At 51.0% G+C, this 17384-nt stretch overlaps 11 protein-coding genes across 11 annotated transcripts; 3 read left to right on the forward strand and 8 right to left on the reverse strand.

The window, feature by feature from the left end:
* Nucleotides 1–879: 879 nt before the first annotated feature.
* Nucleotides 880–1350, reverse strand: Aud_005501 (uncharacterized protein; the record flags this gene model as incomplete). Its single annotated transcript, XM_043290430.1, has 1 exon — nucleotides 880–1350. One exon carries the CDS (start codon nucleotides 1348–1350, stop codon nucleotides 880–882), a length of 471 nt encoding a protein of 156 aa, XP_043146365.1.
* A 234-nt stretch (nucleotides 1351–1584) lies between these two features.
* Aud_005502 (putative transsulfuration enzyme family protein) lies at nucleotides 1585–2817 on the reverse strand (the record flags this gene model as incomplete). Its single annotated transcript, XM_043290431.1, has 2 exons — nucleotides 1585–2613; nucleotides 2662–2817. 2 exons carry the CDS (start codon nucleotides 2815–2817, stop codon nucleotides 1585–1587), a joined length of 1185 nt encoding a protein of 394 aa, XP_043146366.1.
* Nucleotides 2818–3395: 578 nt separating this feature from the next.
* Nucleotides 3396–4181, forward strand: Aud_005503 (FMN-binding negative transcriptional regulator; the record flags this gene model as incomplete). Its single annotated transcript, XM_043290432.1, has 1 exon — nucleotides 3396–4181. The coding sequence occupies one exon, from the start codon at nucleotides 3396–3398 to the stop codon at nucleotides 4179–4181; it is 786 nt and encodes a 261-aa protein (XP_043146367.1).
* A 298-nt stretch (nucleotides 4182–4479) lies between these two features.
* Aud_005504 (Zn(II)2Cys6 transcription factor) lies at nucleotides 4480–6076 on the forward strand (the record flags this gene model as incomplete). The annotated part of the gene is made up of 4 exons (XM_043290433.1): nucleotides 4480–4717; nucleotides 4765–4845; nucleotides 4890–5349; nucleotides 5398–6076. 4 exons carry the CDS (start codon nucleotides 4480–4482, stop codon nucleotides 6074–6076), a joined length of 1458 nt encoding a protein of 485 aa, XP_043146368.1.
* A 57-nt stretch (nucleotides 6077–6133) lies between these two features.
* On the reverse strand, nucleotides 6134–7555 carry Aud_005505 (putative stress response protein (Rds1); the record flags this gene model as incomplete). The annotated part of the gene is made up of 1 exon (XM_043290434.1): nucleotides 6134–7555. The coding sequence occupies one exon, from the start codon at nucleotides 7553–7555 to the stop codon at nucleotides 6134–6136; it is 1422 nt and encodes a 473-aa protein (XP_043146369.1).
* A 1074-nt stretch (nucleotides 7556–8629) lies between these two features.
* Nucleotides 8630–9849, forward strand: Aud_005506 (uncharacterized protein; the record flags this gene model as incomplete). The annotated part of the gene is made up of 7 exons (XM_043290435.1): nucleotides 8630–8650; nucleotides 8737–8823; nucleotides 8884–8898; nucleotides 8962–9282; nucleotides 9320–9379; nucleotides 9431–9655; nucleotides 9736–9849. The coding sequence occupies 7 exons, from the start codon at nucleotides 8630–8632 to the stop codon at nucleotides 9847–9849; spliced, it is 843 nt and encodes a 280-aa protein (XP_043146370.1).
* A 41-nt stretch (nucleotides 9850–9890) lies between these two features.
* Nucleotides 9891–11456, reverse strand: Aud_005507 (uncharacterized protein; the record flags this gene model as incomplete). Its single annotated transcript, XM_043290436.1, has 1 exon — nucleotides 9891–11456. The coding sequence occupies one exon, from the start codon at nucleotides 11454–11456 to the stop codon at nucleotides 9891–9893; it is 1566 nt and encodes a 521-aa protein (XP_043146371.1).
* Nucleotides 11457–12133: 677 nt separating this feature from the next.
* Aud_005508 (uncharacterized protein) lies at nucleotides 12134–13054 on the reverse strand (the record flags this gene model as incomplete). The annotated part of the gene is made up of 2 exons (XM_043290437.1): nucleotides 12134–12616; nucleotides 12641–13054. The coding sequence occupies 2 exons, from the start codon at nucleotides 13052–13054 to the stop codon at nucleotides 12134–12136; spliced, it is 897 nt and encodes a 298-aa protein (XP_043146372.1).
* A 211-nt stretch (nucleotides 13055–13265) lies between these two features.
* Aud_005509 (caleosin family protein) lies at nucleotides 13266–14263 on the reverse strand (the record flags this gene model as incomplete). The annotated part of the gene is made up of 5 exons (XM_043290438.1): nucleotides 13266–13370; nucleotides 13419–13511; nucleotides 13566–13727; nucleotides 13779–14003; nucleotides 14051–14263. 5 exons carry the CDS (start codon nucleotides 14261–14263, stop codon nucleotides 13266–13268), a joined length of 798 nt encoding a protein of 265 aa, XP_043146373.1.
* A 438-nt stretch (nucleotides 14264–14701) lies between these two features.
* Aud_005510 (PP2C family serine/threonine-protein phosphatase) lies at nucleotides 14702–15868 on the reverse strand (the record flags this gene model as incomplete). The annotated part of the gene is made up of 5 exons (XM_043290439.1): nucleotides 14702–15087; nucleotides 15139–15241; nucleotides 15289–15574; nucleotides 15626–15735; nucleotides 15803–15868. The coding sequence occupies 5 exons, from the start codon at nucleotides 15866–15868 to the stop codon at nucleotides 14702–14704; spliced, it is 951 nt and encodes a 316-aa protein (XP_043146374.1).
* A 396-nt stretch (nucleotides 15869–16264) lies between these two features.
* Aud_005511 (uncharacterized protein) lies at nucleotides 16265–16681 on the reverse strand (the record flags this gene model as incomplete). The annotated part of the gene is made up of 2 exons (XM_043290440.1): nucleotides 16265–16581; nucleotides 16633–16681. The coding sequence occupies 2 exons, from the start codon at nucleotides 16679–16681 to the stop codon at nucleotides 16265–16267; spliced, it is 366 nt and encodes a 121-aa protein (XP_043146375.1).
* Nucleotides 16682–17384: the final 703 nt, after the last annotated feature.

The following is a 17384-nucleotide window of genomic DNA, read 5'->3' on the forward strand; positions in this document are numbered from 1 at the left end:
TATTAGGGTGGATAGGAGGGATTTGGCTGTGTACATGGTGATATGTCTACGCTGGCCATGAAAGATAGTCAATTATTTGCGAGTATCGGGGGCTTATATGGCCTGATGAGGATTCCCCGCATCGATCTGCAAGGGGAGGATGTTTGGTCATGGTATGCAGCATGCATGATACTACCGTGTCATTGCAGAGAGGGGAAGAGATGGTCGATCATCAATTGATAAATAAGTACTCTTCTGCCGTTTACTATCTGAGCTTCTTCTGCTAGCCAGATATAGAAGTTTGTACAAACATGTGCAAAGATTTCCATGGTTTCTGTACTTAGTCACAGCCTGGTCTATCAACCACGTCCAACCCCGGTAAAGCCACCAAAAAAGCAGGCGATTTCCCTCGTCATGGCCACTAAGAAACCCTTCTTGATGGTTGATGGCGTCTGATTCCATCAGCTATCGCAGAGGAAACGATTCCACAAAACTCACCTAGAATCCTCCTTGGAATGGGCAATCCTAACGAATCCATCCGCTGATCCAATTGCTCCATAGCTATTGCGCCAACCTTCCGAAACTGCTCTGGAAGACGCAACACCCATGAAACCCACAACCACAAGACAATATCCCTGGTCCGGACAAGAGCGGAGCATGTGGGCTTCAAAAAAGCATACCAAGACAGCGCCATGAACAGAATGGCGTCTATACACTGATAATAGTCGGCGATGACGGTAATCTTCGCCAAGAGCTCTAACCCTACTTTCCAGGGCAAATCGCGGTGTTGTCCGTGTATAACGTTTAGGAAAATCAACAACACCTGATTATCCCAGTCGTAGACTGTGAATGTGACAGAGCCGTGTGTGCCTAGGGTGTGGGTCTCCTTCCACCCTTTCGTCAGTGCTGAGCGGAAGAATGGAGATGCGGGTATGAGATGTTGCGATGAGACTTGGTAGGTGTATTCCTCGTTGAATGCGGGTTTGCCTGAGCATTTAGCATGCATTCGTGTCCAGGGAAGTATGACATACGTGAATATTCATTCAGGAGACGGCCTTCGCTCAGTCTCCGTGCTCGTCGAGTAGGCACTCTCTTTAGGCCGCTTGCCGCCAATAGCGAGACGTGAGATTCTGATGCTGTGGGCTTGGGTGGTTTATTCTGGTCGTCCTGGTCGACGACTGTGAGATCGATGAGCGAGTCAACCGCTTGTTCGTTGTTTATCGGATTCCACTGTCTTGATCCAAACCACGAGGGCAATACGTCGTCCTCTCCATAGTCCCATTCTTCAGATACAGCAAATGGAGCATTTGGGTTGAGGAGTCTAATAATCACATCCCCGTTGGGGTCGATGATGTGTGTGGGGTACTTCATTCGGGATGCAGAGCTTACTGTTCGTATTTCAGGGACACAGCTAGTAATATAGATTGAGGCTAATAAGGCTCGCACAAAGGAGGACCCATTTGTAAATCTTTGTTTCAAACAATGAATGAAGTTCTTTGTAACAACGCAGATTCTCAAGTGGGACTGACTCAGTGGGTGAATGGAGTCTATCAATACTGAATAAGGAAAGCCCATAACAACAAATCAATGAATTTACTCAACCAGCTAAATCTCAAGAAGAGCCTTGAAAGCAAACAACAAGTCCGTCTTCAGGTCCTGCCAATCCTCCAACCCAACACTGATCCTCAGCAATTTCCGATCAACTCTGGAATCCGACAACGCCCGCCACTCGATCAACGACTCAACACCGCCCAAACTTGTCGCATGCTGGAACAAAGCAAGCTTGCTTGGCAATGTCTTCGCAAACTTCTCATCCCTCATGACAATCGCAAACACAGGCCCGAACCCATTGGGCATCTGCCTCTTCAACCACTCCTCGTCCTGCAAACTGGAATGGTAGATCTTCACCAGCACCCTTTGCACGATCTCCTCCTCGCTCTCCGGCGCCGGCGACGCCGCCGTCAACGCGCCGTTCAGCCAAGAAATCAACTTTGTCGAGTTCTGGCTCGCTCTCTGCACCCTAACCTCCAGCGTCCGCAGACTACGTACCCCAAGCCAACTCTCCAGGTTCCCCATGACATGGCCAAGCGCTACCCTATCCTCTAGCAGCTGACGATGCCACTCTGCACGCTTGACGCCCAGCACACCGCAGAGCATATCGCTATGGCCGCCGAAATACTTAGAGCCTGAGTGCAGCACGATATCCGCACCCCAGAGGAAGGGATCCTGCAAGCCCGGCGGAGCAAAGGTGCTGTCGACAATGAGGTAGGCTCCCCGGGAGTGAGCCTTTTGCGCGTACGCTTCGATGCTGAATGCAGTGCCGAGTGGGTTGACCGGCGTCTCAAGGAGGATCACATCGCCTTGGTCGAGGTCTTTGGCAGGACAGTCCAGGGGGAGCTTCTTGAGCCCTGTGAGCCGGGTGAGAACACCGATGACTTCGTGGCTGCCGTGGTAGCCTTCACCGACGGAGATGCGCCGGGGGTTCAGCAGGACTAGGGCTGCGTGTAGTGCGGCTAAGCCGGTGGCATAGCTGACAGCGTGGCTACCAAGCAAGGTGGAGAGAATTGCCTCGAAGCGGGTTGCGTTGGGGGCAAACTCTCGCGAGTAGACGTAGTTCTTGCCGTCGAATTCGGCCTGGGAATGTTAGTTGAATGCCGTAGTGGGGTTTTCGGGGGCGCTTACGATGGGATCCTCGGACGGAATCAATTGGTCAGGGTCATTGGAGTATCGAAATGTGGTCGATAGATGGATTGGAGGTGCTACGTCTGTCACCATGTTGAGCCGATTGTCGGCATGCAGTGCCTTAGTGGCAGGGTGGCTGTCTTGTGAAAGAGGCATTTTGCTGGTGTGAGTATGGTAAGAAAATTAAGCACAAGTTGATAAAGAATGCGGTTTTTTACTCATATTTATAAGATACTCTGTGCAGAGCACATTTGATAGTAGTGGCAACCAGCAAGGCTCCACTCCCCAGAATTTCCTAAAATGGAAGTGGTGACGATTTTCAACGATCAATTGTAGTAAAGCACAGACACTGAAAATCTATTGGCTATAGGAAATGCCCCACTACTGTCAACTGCTGGAAAGGGAATAGTCCACGGATCCATGTTTCTATTGGCCACCGGCTTCTCCGAGGTGAATCTAGTTTGACCAATCATGGTACAGAAATTCCACCCTCTAAATCGGCCGTTCTGTGCTTCGTAATGTCTCTCTGCCGTGACAGTTATGACTCTTAGCAGTTCCGAGGGCGTGCGCCCTGTGCCGACATGATCTGACTCGGCGTAACGGGCCAATTGAATACCAGAGGTACCCCGACCATGACTCTGCTCTACTGATCAGACAATCGAGGATATATAACCCCGTCACCTGCAACGAAGAACAATAACCATCTGACCTTCAAAGACGCCAGCCAGACCACAATGTATCTCCGCGCCGTCCACGCCGAAACACACATCCCCCTCCTCCAACAGTTCATCCGCGACAATCCGCTCGGAATCCTCACAACCGCCATCAAATCCCCCAACTATCCCCTCCTCCAATCCAGCCACATCCCCTTCGTTCTCGATATCCCAGACTCCCCCACCGACAATGCCGATTCCGATCCCGTCCCCGGGACTCTCCGCGGACACATCGCCAAGCAAAATCCACAAGCAAAAGCCCTGATGGAAGCTCTGGCCCAGCACCAAGCACAAACCCAGTCCACGACCCTCGAACTTCCCGACGAGGTCCTCATCCTCTTCAACGGCCCACACCACCACTACGTCACCCCCAAATTCTACAAAGACACAAAACCCGCCACGGGCAAAGTTGTACCTACCTGGAACTACTCCGCCGTGCAGGCCTACGGCAAGATCACCGTGTACTGCGACTCCAAGGCCGAGGAGACGGGCGCGTTTCTGACCCGCCAGGTGAATGATTTATCGCGGCATGCGGAGACTTCGATTATGCGGTACACTGGGGGTGAGAGGCCGGGGCCATGGGAGGTGAGCGATGCGCCGGAGACATATGTGGAGCTTCTCAAGAAGAATATTATCGGGGTGGAGGTGAGGATTGAGCGGCTGCAAGGGAAGTTTAAGATGAGTCAGGAGATGGGGAAGGGGGATCGGGAGGGGGTGATTGAGGGGTTTGAGAAGCTGGGGACGGAGGTTGGGATGGGCATAGCGAAGACGGTGAAGGAGAGGGGAGAATTGAAGGATAAGAAGTGAGCTCTTTTTATATAGAGTAGAGTATTTGACGTTGGCGATGACTTGAAGTGAGTTTCCCGATTAGGAAATGCGTGTAGATAATATCGTAGATAAGCACGTGATAGTTCCAGACCCCTCGTCATCTTGGCACATGCGTCCGCCGTCTTGCAAATCCATGAAACCATCGTCCATACTCTGCATGTCTTAAATTTCCCATCATTCATTTGCTAGATATATATATCTGATCTGAGCTCCGATATCTTCATGCCGTGAAGATAAATCCATTTGCTAAATGCGCAGCTGATGTATCACGTCTACGATGGTTGAAAGTCCAATGGTTGAAGCATGTTACACCTGCCGGTATCGGCGAATACAATGCGACAAAACCAGTATTCCCTGCAGAAAATGCAGAAAGGCTGGATTCGAATGTCACCAGAAACGCCCCATCAGATGGGTCAAAGGTGTCGCCATCCGAGGCAAGATGCAGGGTGTGTCGTATAGTAGCTTAGATAGTCCTGCAGGGGATGAGCAGGGCCTGATCAAGCTAAGACGTGAAGGTAAGCTCTGTTACTACTTCCTATTGCACGGTGTCTTACTATTTTAGGTCAACGGGATTTGCCTGCCGGCTTAGGGGACGTATCCGTTTCGAGCTTGGACCGAGTGTCGAAATATTATCTCGACTATTGTAAGTGAACCAGCTGGTCAAAATACTAAGCTAACGATGAGAAGATAATGATCGTATATGCAAGCTCTTCATTGTCTATGACAGTAACCACAACCCGTTCCGAAGTCTGATCTCACTTGCTGTAAAGGATCCACTCCTGCTCAGTGCGGTTCTTGCTCTCGCAGCAAGGCACAGAGCGAATGAAGGTCAGACTTTTAATGGCATCAAAGCACCAGTCCAATGGATGGATAATGCCCAACAAGATGCACTTGTGTTTAAGCACCAGGCAATACAAGGCTTGTCGCAAATCATCGGTGATCCCGGCTCTTGCAGAACAGATTCAACTGTTGCGAGCATTTTCCTCCTCATCTTCCTTGATCTGGTAGAGTCCGGAAACGATCGGTGGAATGTCCATTTGGAAGGCGCAAAGGCTCTATTGTCCTTGAGCAAGTCGTTGTCACAAGTCAACGATCCCGGCTGGACAGTGCAGGAAATACGGAGCTTTATCACCAAGCAGATTTACCTGTATGTACCTCCTGACTCAAAAACTGTCCAGATACTCATGCAAACTAGAATCGAGACGCTGGGTGCGACGTTTGTACGGCCGAATCTACTATCACAATTTCCTCCTGCGAACGAAGTAGATATGGGCCCAGATACCGTCGAACAGTCATTTCTCGGCTGTCCGGAGCAGCTTCTCAACGCTGTTCAGTTCTTCTCTCTCCAACGAGATCTTGCTAGTGCCGGACAAGGGTCAGACGCTTGTATTCGCAACATTTCTTTCATGGTGGAATCCGTCCGCAGCTTTGATAGCCATTTCTGGGCTGCAAATCTCCCTCAATCCACAAGACATGCTACCCGCAATCTAGCGACTCTTGCCCAGTGCTACAAGCTTGGTGCTCTTATCTACGGTCAGCGAGTCCTAGATATGGTTCTTGATCAAGTCACCTCCCAAGAAGAGTTGGTCAAAAACCTCTTTGCCACCATCGAAGCACTCAACGAGGACGCCACATTGTTCAAGTGCATCCTGTGGCCCATTTTTGTTGCTGGTCTTGAGTGTCGATCCTCGATCGAACGAGACTTTGTCACGCGAGCTTTGGAGAGGTTCTGGGCGGTCACCCGGTGTTTGAACACGGTCAACGCTGGGAAGATCTTGCAGTCATACTGGCAGACTCAGAACAGCAACGAGAACAAACTCTCAAATTGGATACTTGATATAGGACAATTAGGGGAGGACTGGCTACTCATCTGATCAACGTGAAACTCTATACGACTGATATTAAACTTCTATCGACTGCAACAATTTTTATCAACCAGCCTGGTACAATCCCAAAGCACGGATATGCGGATTCAACATGGTCAGGTTGTACGGCGTGACAAACATATTCGTATCGGTGATGGCAATAAAAGCTGTGCCGTTCAGGGCTAGATCCGTCTCAAAAACCTCACTCGCCGGCTGATAGGTATATCCCTTATTCTGTCCGGTTACAGTCAACTCGGTATAGGTCAAGTTTAACTGCGACAACCAGGCCACGAACGAGGGCTGACCCGCCGTCGTTGAGGTGACGTAGCTGTTGTTCGGCCCCACAGCACGACCTGGCTCATCCCAGGTGAGCTCGACTTTGCGTCCGGGGAATGTGAGTGGATCATACTTGTCGCGACTAATGGCGGGGCCGCAATTGTAGCCCGTGACATTGTTGTGGATGCAGGACTGGGCCTCTGGGATTGTCGAGTTGCTGGGATCACCAGTGCGGTTGCCGACGACTTCCCATGCCGCGGTAGCATTGGGGTTGATGCGGTTGGGGTTGGCTTGGTTGACCACGTACAAGTTGGGGAAATTCTGCCAGACCAGCCGAGTGTTGTTCTCCGGGCAGGAAGAAATATACTGGGCCAGCAAGGTCCAGTGCCAGGATTGCGGGATTCCGGCAGCGAACCACACGGGCATGGGTTGGAGGCCTAGAAGCTGGCGGAAGATGGCCTGCTGCCGGGCCTCAATGGCTTCCGCTTCGACGACCATGGTCGCGACCTCCTTGGAGTTGAGATGGCTCAGCCAGCCCCAGGTGCCGGATTCACCCCAGCGAGTGAGCTTGACGTTGAAGTCGATGAACTCGCGGACCGTCTTGAAAGGATAGTTGTACGTGCATTGTCGTGGAGCGGACGCGCCCAGCATGTTGCTCAGCAGGGTGGCGTGGCCGGCCTCCTGGATGGCCATATATTCGATCAGGCGGCGGTCCTCGACAGTGAGACCAACATCAAGAAAGTCCTGCTCGCTGAAGACTTCAAGACCATAGTGGAAAAGGTCCAGCTCGATGTATTCCTGGTGCACGCCCAGGGCGACGGACTGGTAGTCGTAGTCGCTCTGCACCATGTACACGGGCACTGTGCCGTTAGTTCCCACACCGCCGGCGGGCATGTATGGCATGGGCATGGGCTCGGTCAGCTTGCCATTGGGATTGTAGTACGTGGCGGTCGGATTGGGCTGAATGGGGATGGTCGCCGCCACCGTGGAGGGATACTGCTCAGCGCCGGTGGTGGTCGGGGTGCCCGAGTAGGGTCCATGAGTGGTGACGCCATTCGTGGCACTGTTGACCAGCGGAGGGGCCGCACCGGATTGATTACCACGGGGCGGTTGAGTCTCGATGGCGGGGATGTCAATAGCCTTTGTTCCTAAGTCGGACGCAAGGGGCACGGCTACGGCAGAGCCGGCAAGTATCCAGATGAGGGACTTCATCTTGATGTTGGGAGTCTGTTGGATCACGGTTCACAGTTCACGTTTACCGGGCACTTGACTGCTTTTATAGCCATCCGGTCTCGAACTGGTAGCAGCATTTTCATGCTACATACGACTATGGATCTAGCCCTGTGGACTTATCAATCAGTACTGACTCCAGCTTGGAAAGAACAGACCAAGTGGGTCATGGCTATTAAACCTGCTGTCAGTACTGCATGATGACGGATGCCAGAGCTACAGCGTCTGCAGAACTGGGCCGTTGACTTCTGGCTTTAGAGAGGTGCCGGGATATGCAGTGCCGAATGCACGCCATTCTCAATAGATGAGCTTATTTATTGATTGCCAGGACGGCAATACATCCAAAAATAGTCTTAAGGCTGAAGGAAATCACTAAACTAGGAGGCACAAATTGCAGTATACCAAGAAACTCCATGTATTTCCTTGCATTAACAGGGAACGTCTTGATCGGATCTGGTACAACCGGCTTTGGGGAAGCCACGGACGCGGACGCGGAGGTTAGTTTCTCTATCCGGACCGCAACCGAAAACAAGGCTGACCCGAAAGTAACCTGAATCATGAACTGTAACGAGTCTGCAGAATGAATGTCATTGTGAAATCACGTCTATTACCCTTTCTACTGCTGTGCAATCCTATGTCGGATATATCGACCTTATCTGATTGCCAAGAATCTACGTCATGGCGATGCTCTAACAGTGGTCTGTCTACCTATTTATCTTAATCTGGGAATCGCCTCAAGCCACACTAACATGGTAGAAATACTAGCCACCAGAGGGGAGAAGCCTGCACAGCCATATCTGCTGCTAGGAGATTGGTGGAATCGGCTGCCGAATTCTCTCGGGCCAGTCCATCGTTATCTTACCAAGTGTTGCAAATACTCTACTCCTTCTGAGATTTGTAAAATACAATATAAATACGAAGAAGAACCATCAGAGTTTCTTACAAGATTTGAAATACCCCGCTGCTAGACACCAAGCATAATGTTAAGCAAAAAGCAAAGCTTGCCATGTCTTTCCTGTAGATGCCATTGGTAGGATGCTTTGCCAGGTGTCGAGGATGCATTTGATTCCCAGGGAGGTACGGAGTATATACATAACTCTCCGTAGATTCGCTCCTGCTTGCTGTCAAGACTGGACCTGGGCTGACAGAGCTCTCGCTACTAGTTGGATAAGCTTACCATCTCTCATCTCGGACATCTGGCTCAACGCCGTCTATCACGCGGTATCCGACTCAACAACGCTGAAGCTGCTGTACGTAACCCTTGCTGCCCCGTTATGTTAGATCGTTTCGCTAATGACTGCTGACCATAGGCGCTGATCTTCTCTGTTCTCCACGAGGCAAGACCACCCAGCTAGCTTTGTTACAGACCTGAATTGACCGTGATATAGCTCATCTGCGACGGACACTATGCAGTGGCGGATCTCATGGCCCTGGGCCGGTCCGTCCTGGGCGGGCGACATGTCCTCCCTTCTGTGTGGTTCACGCTCCGCCAGCTACAAGTAGAAGGGACATTCCCAACAGGCACGTACCTCGTCACGGTGCAGCACCCTATCGCCGGTGAAGAGGGGGATTTGGCAAAGGCGCTGTACGGTAGCGGTCTGCCTGTGCCGCCGTTCGATCCGTTCCCGTCTTCGGATCAGCTTTGGGACCAAGCCGCTGCAGGTGTTGAAGAGTGGAATGATTACGGTCTCTCTAGGAGTAAGCTCTTTGTTACAAGTGCAACTGCGAGTCTCTGACACTCTCTAGGGCGACCCGAACGGATCAATTCCGACCATTGAGCCCATGATGATGCGGCCGCAGTTCGCGGTAAGCCATTCCTGTCAGTTGATACCACTGCTTGTGCGCTGAAGCTTGTAGCCCCACGTACCGCGGACGTCAATCATGTTCGTCTCGCAGGCCTCCAAAGAGAAGGTCAAGAACGAATACGGCCTGAAAAAGACTATCGAGGCCGTCAAGCACTGCCGAACGGTAGACACAAAGCAGATACAGCCGACTCCCAAACCGGACCCTGTGCCCCTAAGCAAAAAGCACATGAAGTACAATAGCGAGATGCCCAAGATGGAGGTTGACCCGGAGACCTTTGTAAGTCTAGCATGTTCATGACTGACCACCCACACATTTATCACATTCTCTAACGAGGCTTGGTTTTGCCGACAGTCAAGGCCGACGGTGAAGTGTTCGACGTGGCTCCTGCGACGTCGTTGCCCCTTACGCAGGATTACTACATCTTCCGATTCGGGAACAGGGGGTATGCTCTGTCTTCCGTTCAAATGTAGATATCTCAGAACGGGAAAGAAAAGTCTGATCATACGCATATCTAACTGGATTGCCCTTTCCAGAACACCCTCGAGTACTGGAACATTTCGAACATCCAAAGATCGCCCACGGACACTATTACCCGCACATCCCATGGCACGATTGCATCTCTGTTACAGTCCCGAGCACACAAAGCGGAGCCATCCAGCAAGAGCATTACCAGAAGAACCATCACACAAGATAACTTCTCCATTATCTCCTTTTCCCTTTCTCCTACCTTGATTTCATCCTCCCCTAGCCTTGAATTGAAAAACGTCTCTATCTTTTCCGCCACGCCAGCAGTCTCAAACCCCTTCATAGGAAGCGCATTCAGAAAGTATTCGTACAGCATAAAATCACCTGTTCTCCCGCGATCTTGATCCTGGTGACGGGGAAACAGAGCAGCTGCGAACGACGTAGCTGCAGTTGCGGGTGATGACACTAACCCCGTTGGCAGAGTCATCTGGGAGCGCAAAACACCCAATACAACACTCTCCAGATAACTCAGAGTCATCTCATTGATAAGGTCACAGACCTGCTCCTTCAATTGCTCGACAAACCTCAATCCCCTTCCGGGTCGATCTATTTCCACACACGCGCTGAACGATGATGGGTCATGCAAAATCGGCCCTTGATGGAGCAGAAAGACAAACTCCTCGGGGGAAAACAGGTGTTCTGTTTTGTCATATGGACCCAACCACTTCTCCTCGGGAGGTCGCAAAGGATACAAGCGCAAAATCCCTGCATTCTCTTCCTCCTGAGTAAGAGGACCACATCGCTCGTTCAACTCTTCGAGCCCAGAAAAGTCGTATCCCTCACGGAGACGTCGGGCGAATCTTTCTTCGTGGGACTCTTTCTTACGGAATGTTTCCTGATCTTCGCCGCGGAAGGATGTCTGAGTGAAATATGTGTTCGTTGCGAAGAAGAGGAAAGACCGAGCCGCGGTGCGGTCGTCATTAAACCCAAAGCGACCGTAATGGTATTCGTCGTGTGGTATAATCATCCAGATTCCGCTGTCGGCGATGATGGCCTCTTTGGCTGGTCGAGGGTTCTGTGCTCGCCATGCGTCCACTTGGGATATGGCCTGGCCGTGGTCGATGAGGCCGGCTGCGCTTCCATACATGTTCGCGTCAAAGGGACCTTCTTGAGACTGGGCATCATTTTCGTCCCTATCGAAATTTCTGCTGGAGGAGATCCAATCGTATCGGTTAATGACAAAGATCCCCTCAGCAGCTGTTTTGTCGTTATTCATCTTGCTTCCACTGTCTGGTTCGTAGGGGGAGCCGGAGACTCGGAGAATCTTGTCCATTTCCCGGCCAGGGTCGTCGACGGTGGTAGAATGGCAAACAAACCATCCTGAAACGCCGCCTCTTTCCCGGTCGATTAGCTGGTAGACATTCCAGTTTCCGTTCTCCGCCGCCACATTGTACTCGATCTTATGGGCTTTGACAGTCCCACCGACCCTCGGTCTCACGTTGGGAAATGGTTGGATCGCGTTGGATGCCCCTTTACAGATTTCAGCGAGGTCCCCGAAGCAGAGGCTGCCCGAAGTGACGGAGAAGGTTGAATGGATTTCGGGAGGGGCCATGATGAATGTAGGAGTGGGAGAAGAGGTGAATACGAGGCAGATCCGTCAGGGTAGGGAGGGCGTCTCTTTATCATCAGCCCTTCTCGCAAATACCCGAGTGGACTCGCAAAATATGGCCCTTTTTGGAAGCCGAATTTGGTTTCTGCCTGATTCCCCTGAACCAAAGATGTCCACGACGAAAATGTTAGCAAGGACGATTCCCGCATTGGGAGGATACATTGAGCGAAGGCTGAGCATCAGTGGAAGAGTCTCCACTGGTAATAGCCATTCTGGCATCCTTCCGGTTTCATCCGATTTCCTTGACAAAATATGGGGAGCAAAGACTCTGGAAAGTGCAGGGTAAACTTAGATGTCGCTACGAGGTAAAATGAGGGGAGAGATGTTTTCCTTATCAGTGCTTACTTGCTAGGTACATACTACCTGTTGGAAACGAAGGCCCAGTAGACATATGGCTCAACCGATAGTCACAAAAGAGGTCTAAATTGCTATAAAGCCCTATCTGGCAATTTATGGGGGCAATCTGACTGGCACGAAACAATCAGCAATCTAGGTGATCCATATCCGGGCGTGGATTCCGACATTGTTTGGGTAGGGACACTGCAATTAGTCAACTAACTAGTTAACTTTTTACCTGGGTACAGATGAGTCATCGTGATGATACCGTTGTCCGAATGGGATCAGCTGGAATCGTTCAACCTCGCAAGTTCAAAAGAGGCCCCACCGCTATCGAAAAGCTTGATGCACTCCCGCGCATCAGCCTCATTCGGCAGATTACGAAGCGCATCAATCTGGAACCGAGCCGTCCATTCAGGCTTCACGCCCCAGCCGAGCGACGGCTCGCCCTGGACCATTTCCTGAGTGTCGATTCGGAACCCAACGGGCCACTGATCCGGCTCACGTCTCTGCCGTTCTTTCTCGCGGTCCGGCAGATCGGGTTCCTCGCGCGTGTATTCCCCATCCGGGATCCCGTCTTGCTCGGGCGTATACGTGTATGTCGTTAGCCTGTGCTTCCGCCGGAAGTCGACGTGAGTATAGACGCAGACGAGCCAGTTCGAGCGCGGACAGTGATAGCGCTTCTTGGGGATGTAGATCCCCCGCAAAAAATATGTCATGTCCACCGACAGGTAATCCTCGTGGGTAAACTCGTCTGGCCTGTCCTTCTGGCGATCGTTGTCCTTTCAGACATCGGGCACCAGGGTAGGCACCAGAGCAGAATCAATACTTCCGCTGGTATTGAACTTGTACGCAGCCATGTAGTTGGACGACCCGTGGATCTGCTGCACGCGCTGGATATTTTTGAAGCTGGGGCCCGCCATGACAGTCAGGTATCTGTAGCGTTCGTAGGAAGGCTCCAGGGGGCGGGTCAGCTCCATCGCGTGTCCGCGTGGATGGTGCGGCACGCTATCATGGTGGGTTAGATTGCTGCCATGGTTGACGACGTAGTTGGTTACCACTTCGAGGAGGATGCGGCTCTCGAAGGTCTTCTCGTCTGCTGGGTCGAAAATGTCCTGCTTTTGGGGTGTGGGATCCCACGGGTGCCGGGTCTCGGCTCGCAGGTACTCGCAAATGGAGGCGTGGTCAAGTCTGCCTAGCAGCATGACGTCCAGATGAGCTTGCAGTACGAATGGTGGTTGCAGCCGACGTCAAGACAAGAAGACCGGACTGCTGGGACAGGGTGTGATCCATGAGAATAGGGACAATCCAAATGCCAACTCACCCCAATGGAGTAATTTGCTCAGAGGAAGGAGGGCAGCATGTAGCATGATGCATTTGTACATATGTTGTGATCTCAGGATATATGCATAGATATCAGTACATCTTGACCGCACCCACGAACCCATCCCCTCCAACACCATACCCCTGCTTCCAACCCCCCTTCTTCCTCTCTTCACGGATCTTCCAGAATATCGATCCCTGTAGCATGTTAGCATCATCACCATCACACCTTGTCAAGTAACATACATCATAAACCCCCCTCAAATCCTCCTTGTAGACCCGTCCATCACGCTGAATCAACAGCCATGTGGTCCCCCATTCAAAGAACGCAGCACCCCACTGCCAGAGCTTAGCTTAACTTCTCTCAATCAAATACAGAGGAAAAAGTCTTACGCCAAATGGATCCGTCGCACACCGATTCCCATGCATCATCTCAAACAACTCCCCCAGGGTCAACGTCCCGTCTTGATCCCGATCATACTTGGCAAACATATCCTCGAAATGCTGCGGAATGAACCGTCCTTCAGGATCATACGTCCCGCTATCGGAACCATGCTACATCACTCTCGTCAGCTCCATCCGGTCTCTGGAGGGAAAGAAACTCACCTTAGCTTTGTATATACTATCAGCATAAACTCTGAACCACAAATCCGGAATAACCGAATGCGCCAACCGCGTCGGATACGAGAAATTCAAATTGATGATCAGCATCGCCAGCAGAGAGAAGAGGATGTTGAAGCCCAGCTCGCGGAAGCCGTTGTATGTGTCTAGCGGGTAGATCTGACCGTCGTGGTCGCGGTCCCAGAAGAGGACGTGTTGTTGTAACGGGGTCTAGCTGGTCAGTTTGTTTCTATGGAGTTAGGGGGGAAGGGACGGACGTAGTCGCCGTATTTGGCGATGTAGTCTGCGTCGCCATTGGGATTGTCGATTGAGATGGCGGCATTGGCGCGGGCGATGCCGGGGTTGGGAATGGAGGTTGCGGTGGATGTTGCGGGGGTGCGTTGGGATGTGACGGGGCAGTTTGGGGCTGTTGTTTGGATTTTGTCGTTATTGAGGTCGGACTGGGGGATGAGGTCTGGTACGCTGGGCATTTTGTGTGGTTAGGACGTTCAAAGGGAGGAATTTGAATTGAGTATGTCGATGGTGAGGGTGAGGGTGAGGGCGATGGATCGCAGTTAAGTATTATACTAGGAGAATCACATGCGAATTGATCAGGCAATCACGACTTTTGTATTATCTTTTGCTACACTCATATCGAATAGCTTCTAAACACCTTGTTTATCAGATAGAGTGACGTTTGTACGGGGCTGGTGTGATGTCATTTTATAGTCTGAAGAGTGGAGCTGATATTAATTGAACATATGATTCTCGCATATCATAGACAGAAATGAGTTTATTTATAGATAGCCAGAGGGCAAGAAGTACAATAATTAGCTTGGGTATATTCGTCTCCCATGTCTCATAGTCTGGGAGTTGCTGAACACATCGTACGCTATGCTATGCTGTGCTATGTTATATGCTATGCCATGCTAAGAGGAATCATGCTGCCTCCCATAAATAAAAGCACATACACAAGTCGCATTATCGCTCATCGGCCTTCCCGTCGCCTCCGTCGTGATCTTGCCCGCGACGCCCTCGGCCTGCGTGCCATAATTCCAATGCGCTACGACCCGATCAAGAATCCTCCGATCCTCCATTTCATCCGTCACCCCATCCGTCGTAAGAATAATGATGTACTTCCTGTCCTCCTTGAGCTCAATCCGTGAGATGTCCGGTCGGTTAGATAGCAGATTCCCCTGTTCCTTGTCCGGGTTGAACCCGGCAATCTCCTGCTCAAGCGAGAAGGGCTCTTCCGCGTTGATCAGCGGCGCTTTGTACTGGAGGTCCCCGAGCGCGCGGGACATATTCAGGGCGCCTGTACCGGCGCATTAGCAATTGAATGGCACTGAGAGAGGGAAAGAAATACCTATTCGTGGGGATCCGAGCTCCCGATTCACAACTCCCCCAGCCTCTTTGATGCGTTCTCTTTCAGCTTCGGAGCCCGGCTTATGTGCTTTTGTGACGCGATTCTACAAAAGCATTAGCGCCGTCTGACCAAACAGTAATGATAACTCACCACCTCCCAGCCCTTGGGATAATGCTCGGCGAGCAGAACGTGCGAGTCGCCTAGGTTTCCCACAACTAGAACCCCATCGGTGAGATTCACCAGGCAGACGCAGAAGGTTGAGCCCGATTTGCCAAACACCTCGTTCCCTGCGTTGAATTGATCGAGCAAGAGTTTGTCCTCCTTCTGGACGGCGTCCTCAATGGCTTTCTCATAGTTGCCTGATCGGATTTCAGGGGATTCGAGGATGAGACGGTGAAGGTGATGTTTGGCGTGGAGGGCGACGTCGGATGTTACGCTGCAGAATTAGTATTTACCACGACGATTTCATGATCGCGTGGATACTTACTGGCCGTCGTAGACTCCGAGAAAGAGGAGAGTCTTTTCTGTCTTGAAGGGGTTCTGCGCGGGGAGGAGGATGGTGTACTGGTCTTGCTGCGAGGGTCGAGATCCCAGGGCCTGTTTTTCTTAGTTTCTGATAGACAGCAGACAGTAGACTTGGACTTAGGCTCAGGCTTAGGCTTACACTATTCCCTCCCGCATCCTTGAGGGTAAGCTTATCGTCGGATGTAGAGCTTGATAGAGGCCCCATTTTGCTGTTTGCTCTTAGGAGAGTCGAGTTGCAGTTCTGCAGTTGTGTTTATCTACAGACAGTAGATGTAGTAGTAGTAAAGTAGAAAATGGCATCAACAGCGCATAAGATCTACGACGTGTCAGGAGCTAAAATAAAATAAGCAGGTATCATGATTCGCCTTTAAAATATCCTGATCTGTCCCTGTCAGATAAAAAAAGAAGCCAAGAATAAGATAAGATGTAGACTACGCAAGTGTGATGTCATCCATCTTCCATGCATTAACTACCAGCTTCATCTTATGAAATATTATTATGTTCATTTACATTTATATACTACCAACGTCATATCATCAATTGTCTGCATTCAACGGTCTTAATGTAGTGATGTACGTAGTAAGGTAATAGGTATACATCGCTAAACCCGAGGCCTACGTGACCTCTGCTCATCCTCCGGCCCCATCTTCCTCCTCCCCACCTTTTCCACATTCTCCCTCTTCTTCTCTGTCGGCTCGTTGGGGTCATTCTTGATCATTGCATCCGCACTTGTTTGCTCCTCGCTCTCGTGCGCCTCCGACGGTTGTGCCCTGTGCATCGAGACCGGGGATTGCACCGACCGTGTATCCGCTTCGTCGGAGTGGCCCGCCTCTCTCCCGCGGGACTTGTTGATAGATTGAGCCTGGGGGTTGCTGGAGATGGGATTCCCAGATGGTTTTGTGGCGAGGAATCGGGCGTCTAATTTCTGTCAGTGCTGGTTGACGATGAGGTGATCACTTTGTCACTTACGGGTGTAAGGTCTGAACGACCGAGGGATAGGAATGCGAATTGGAGGCATTTTGATGATTCTGATGAAGATGATTGTGTCGTAGTTGTTTGGCTGATTGGAGTAGATTTGTTGGCTATGTGGTTATATATACCTGGGCGGGTGATGACTTCAATTCGCCGTCACTGGGTTGTCATCCCTCCTGAAGCAGGATACAAGCTTGGTGTTTACTGCCTGATCTATTAATGGTTAAACAAACTGGCTAGACGGCAATGTCCTTCTTGAAGCCCTCTATGCCTTCCTCAAGACCAGCTGTAGTGTTCCAATCGATCGTGAACGTCTTGCAGGGTATCATCGCCATTGAACATACTATCAAGTACTACCCTTATGTAACTCCTCATACTCAGACATGCGTAGCCGACAAATGGGGGAAGACATAGCCAGGCCCGGAGAACTTCTACTTTCCATTACAGCACGACGAGCATCGGAGCAGTCAGTCTTGAGTATGTGTGACAGGTTAGTCTATAGGCCAGCTTCACACCTGGAAATCCGACTTCTGCTGTTTGTCATGAAGACAAGAATAACATGGATACCACTGGGCCCTGCTTTGGCGAAGCATACTTTTCCAATGCCATCAAAAGGAAGATCTAGCTTGCAATACATCGAATCTGGAGACTGACAGATCATCTCTCGGAGATTTACTCAACCAATACTACCGAGCAGGAACAGGTGATGCAGTAAAACCGAGATAGCATGCTACCAGTGAGCCACTTAA

Source organism: Aspergillus udagawae (genome assembly GCF_001078395.1).
Source record: "Aspergillus udagawae IFM 46973 DNA, scaffold_4, whole genome shotgun sequence".
Lineage (NCBI taxonomy): Eukaryota > Fungi > Ascomycota > Eurotiomycetes > Eurotiales > Aspergillaceae > Aspergillus > Aspergillus udagawae.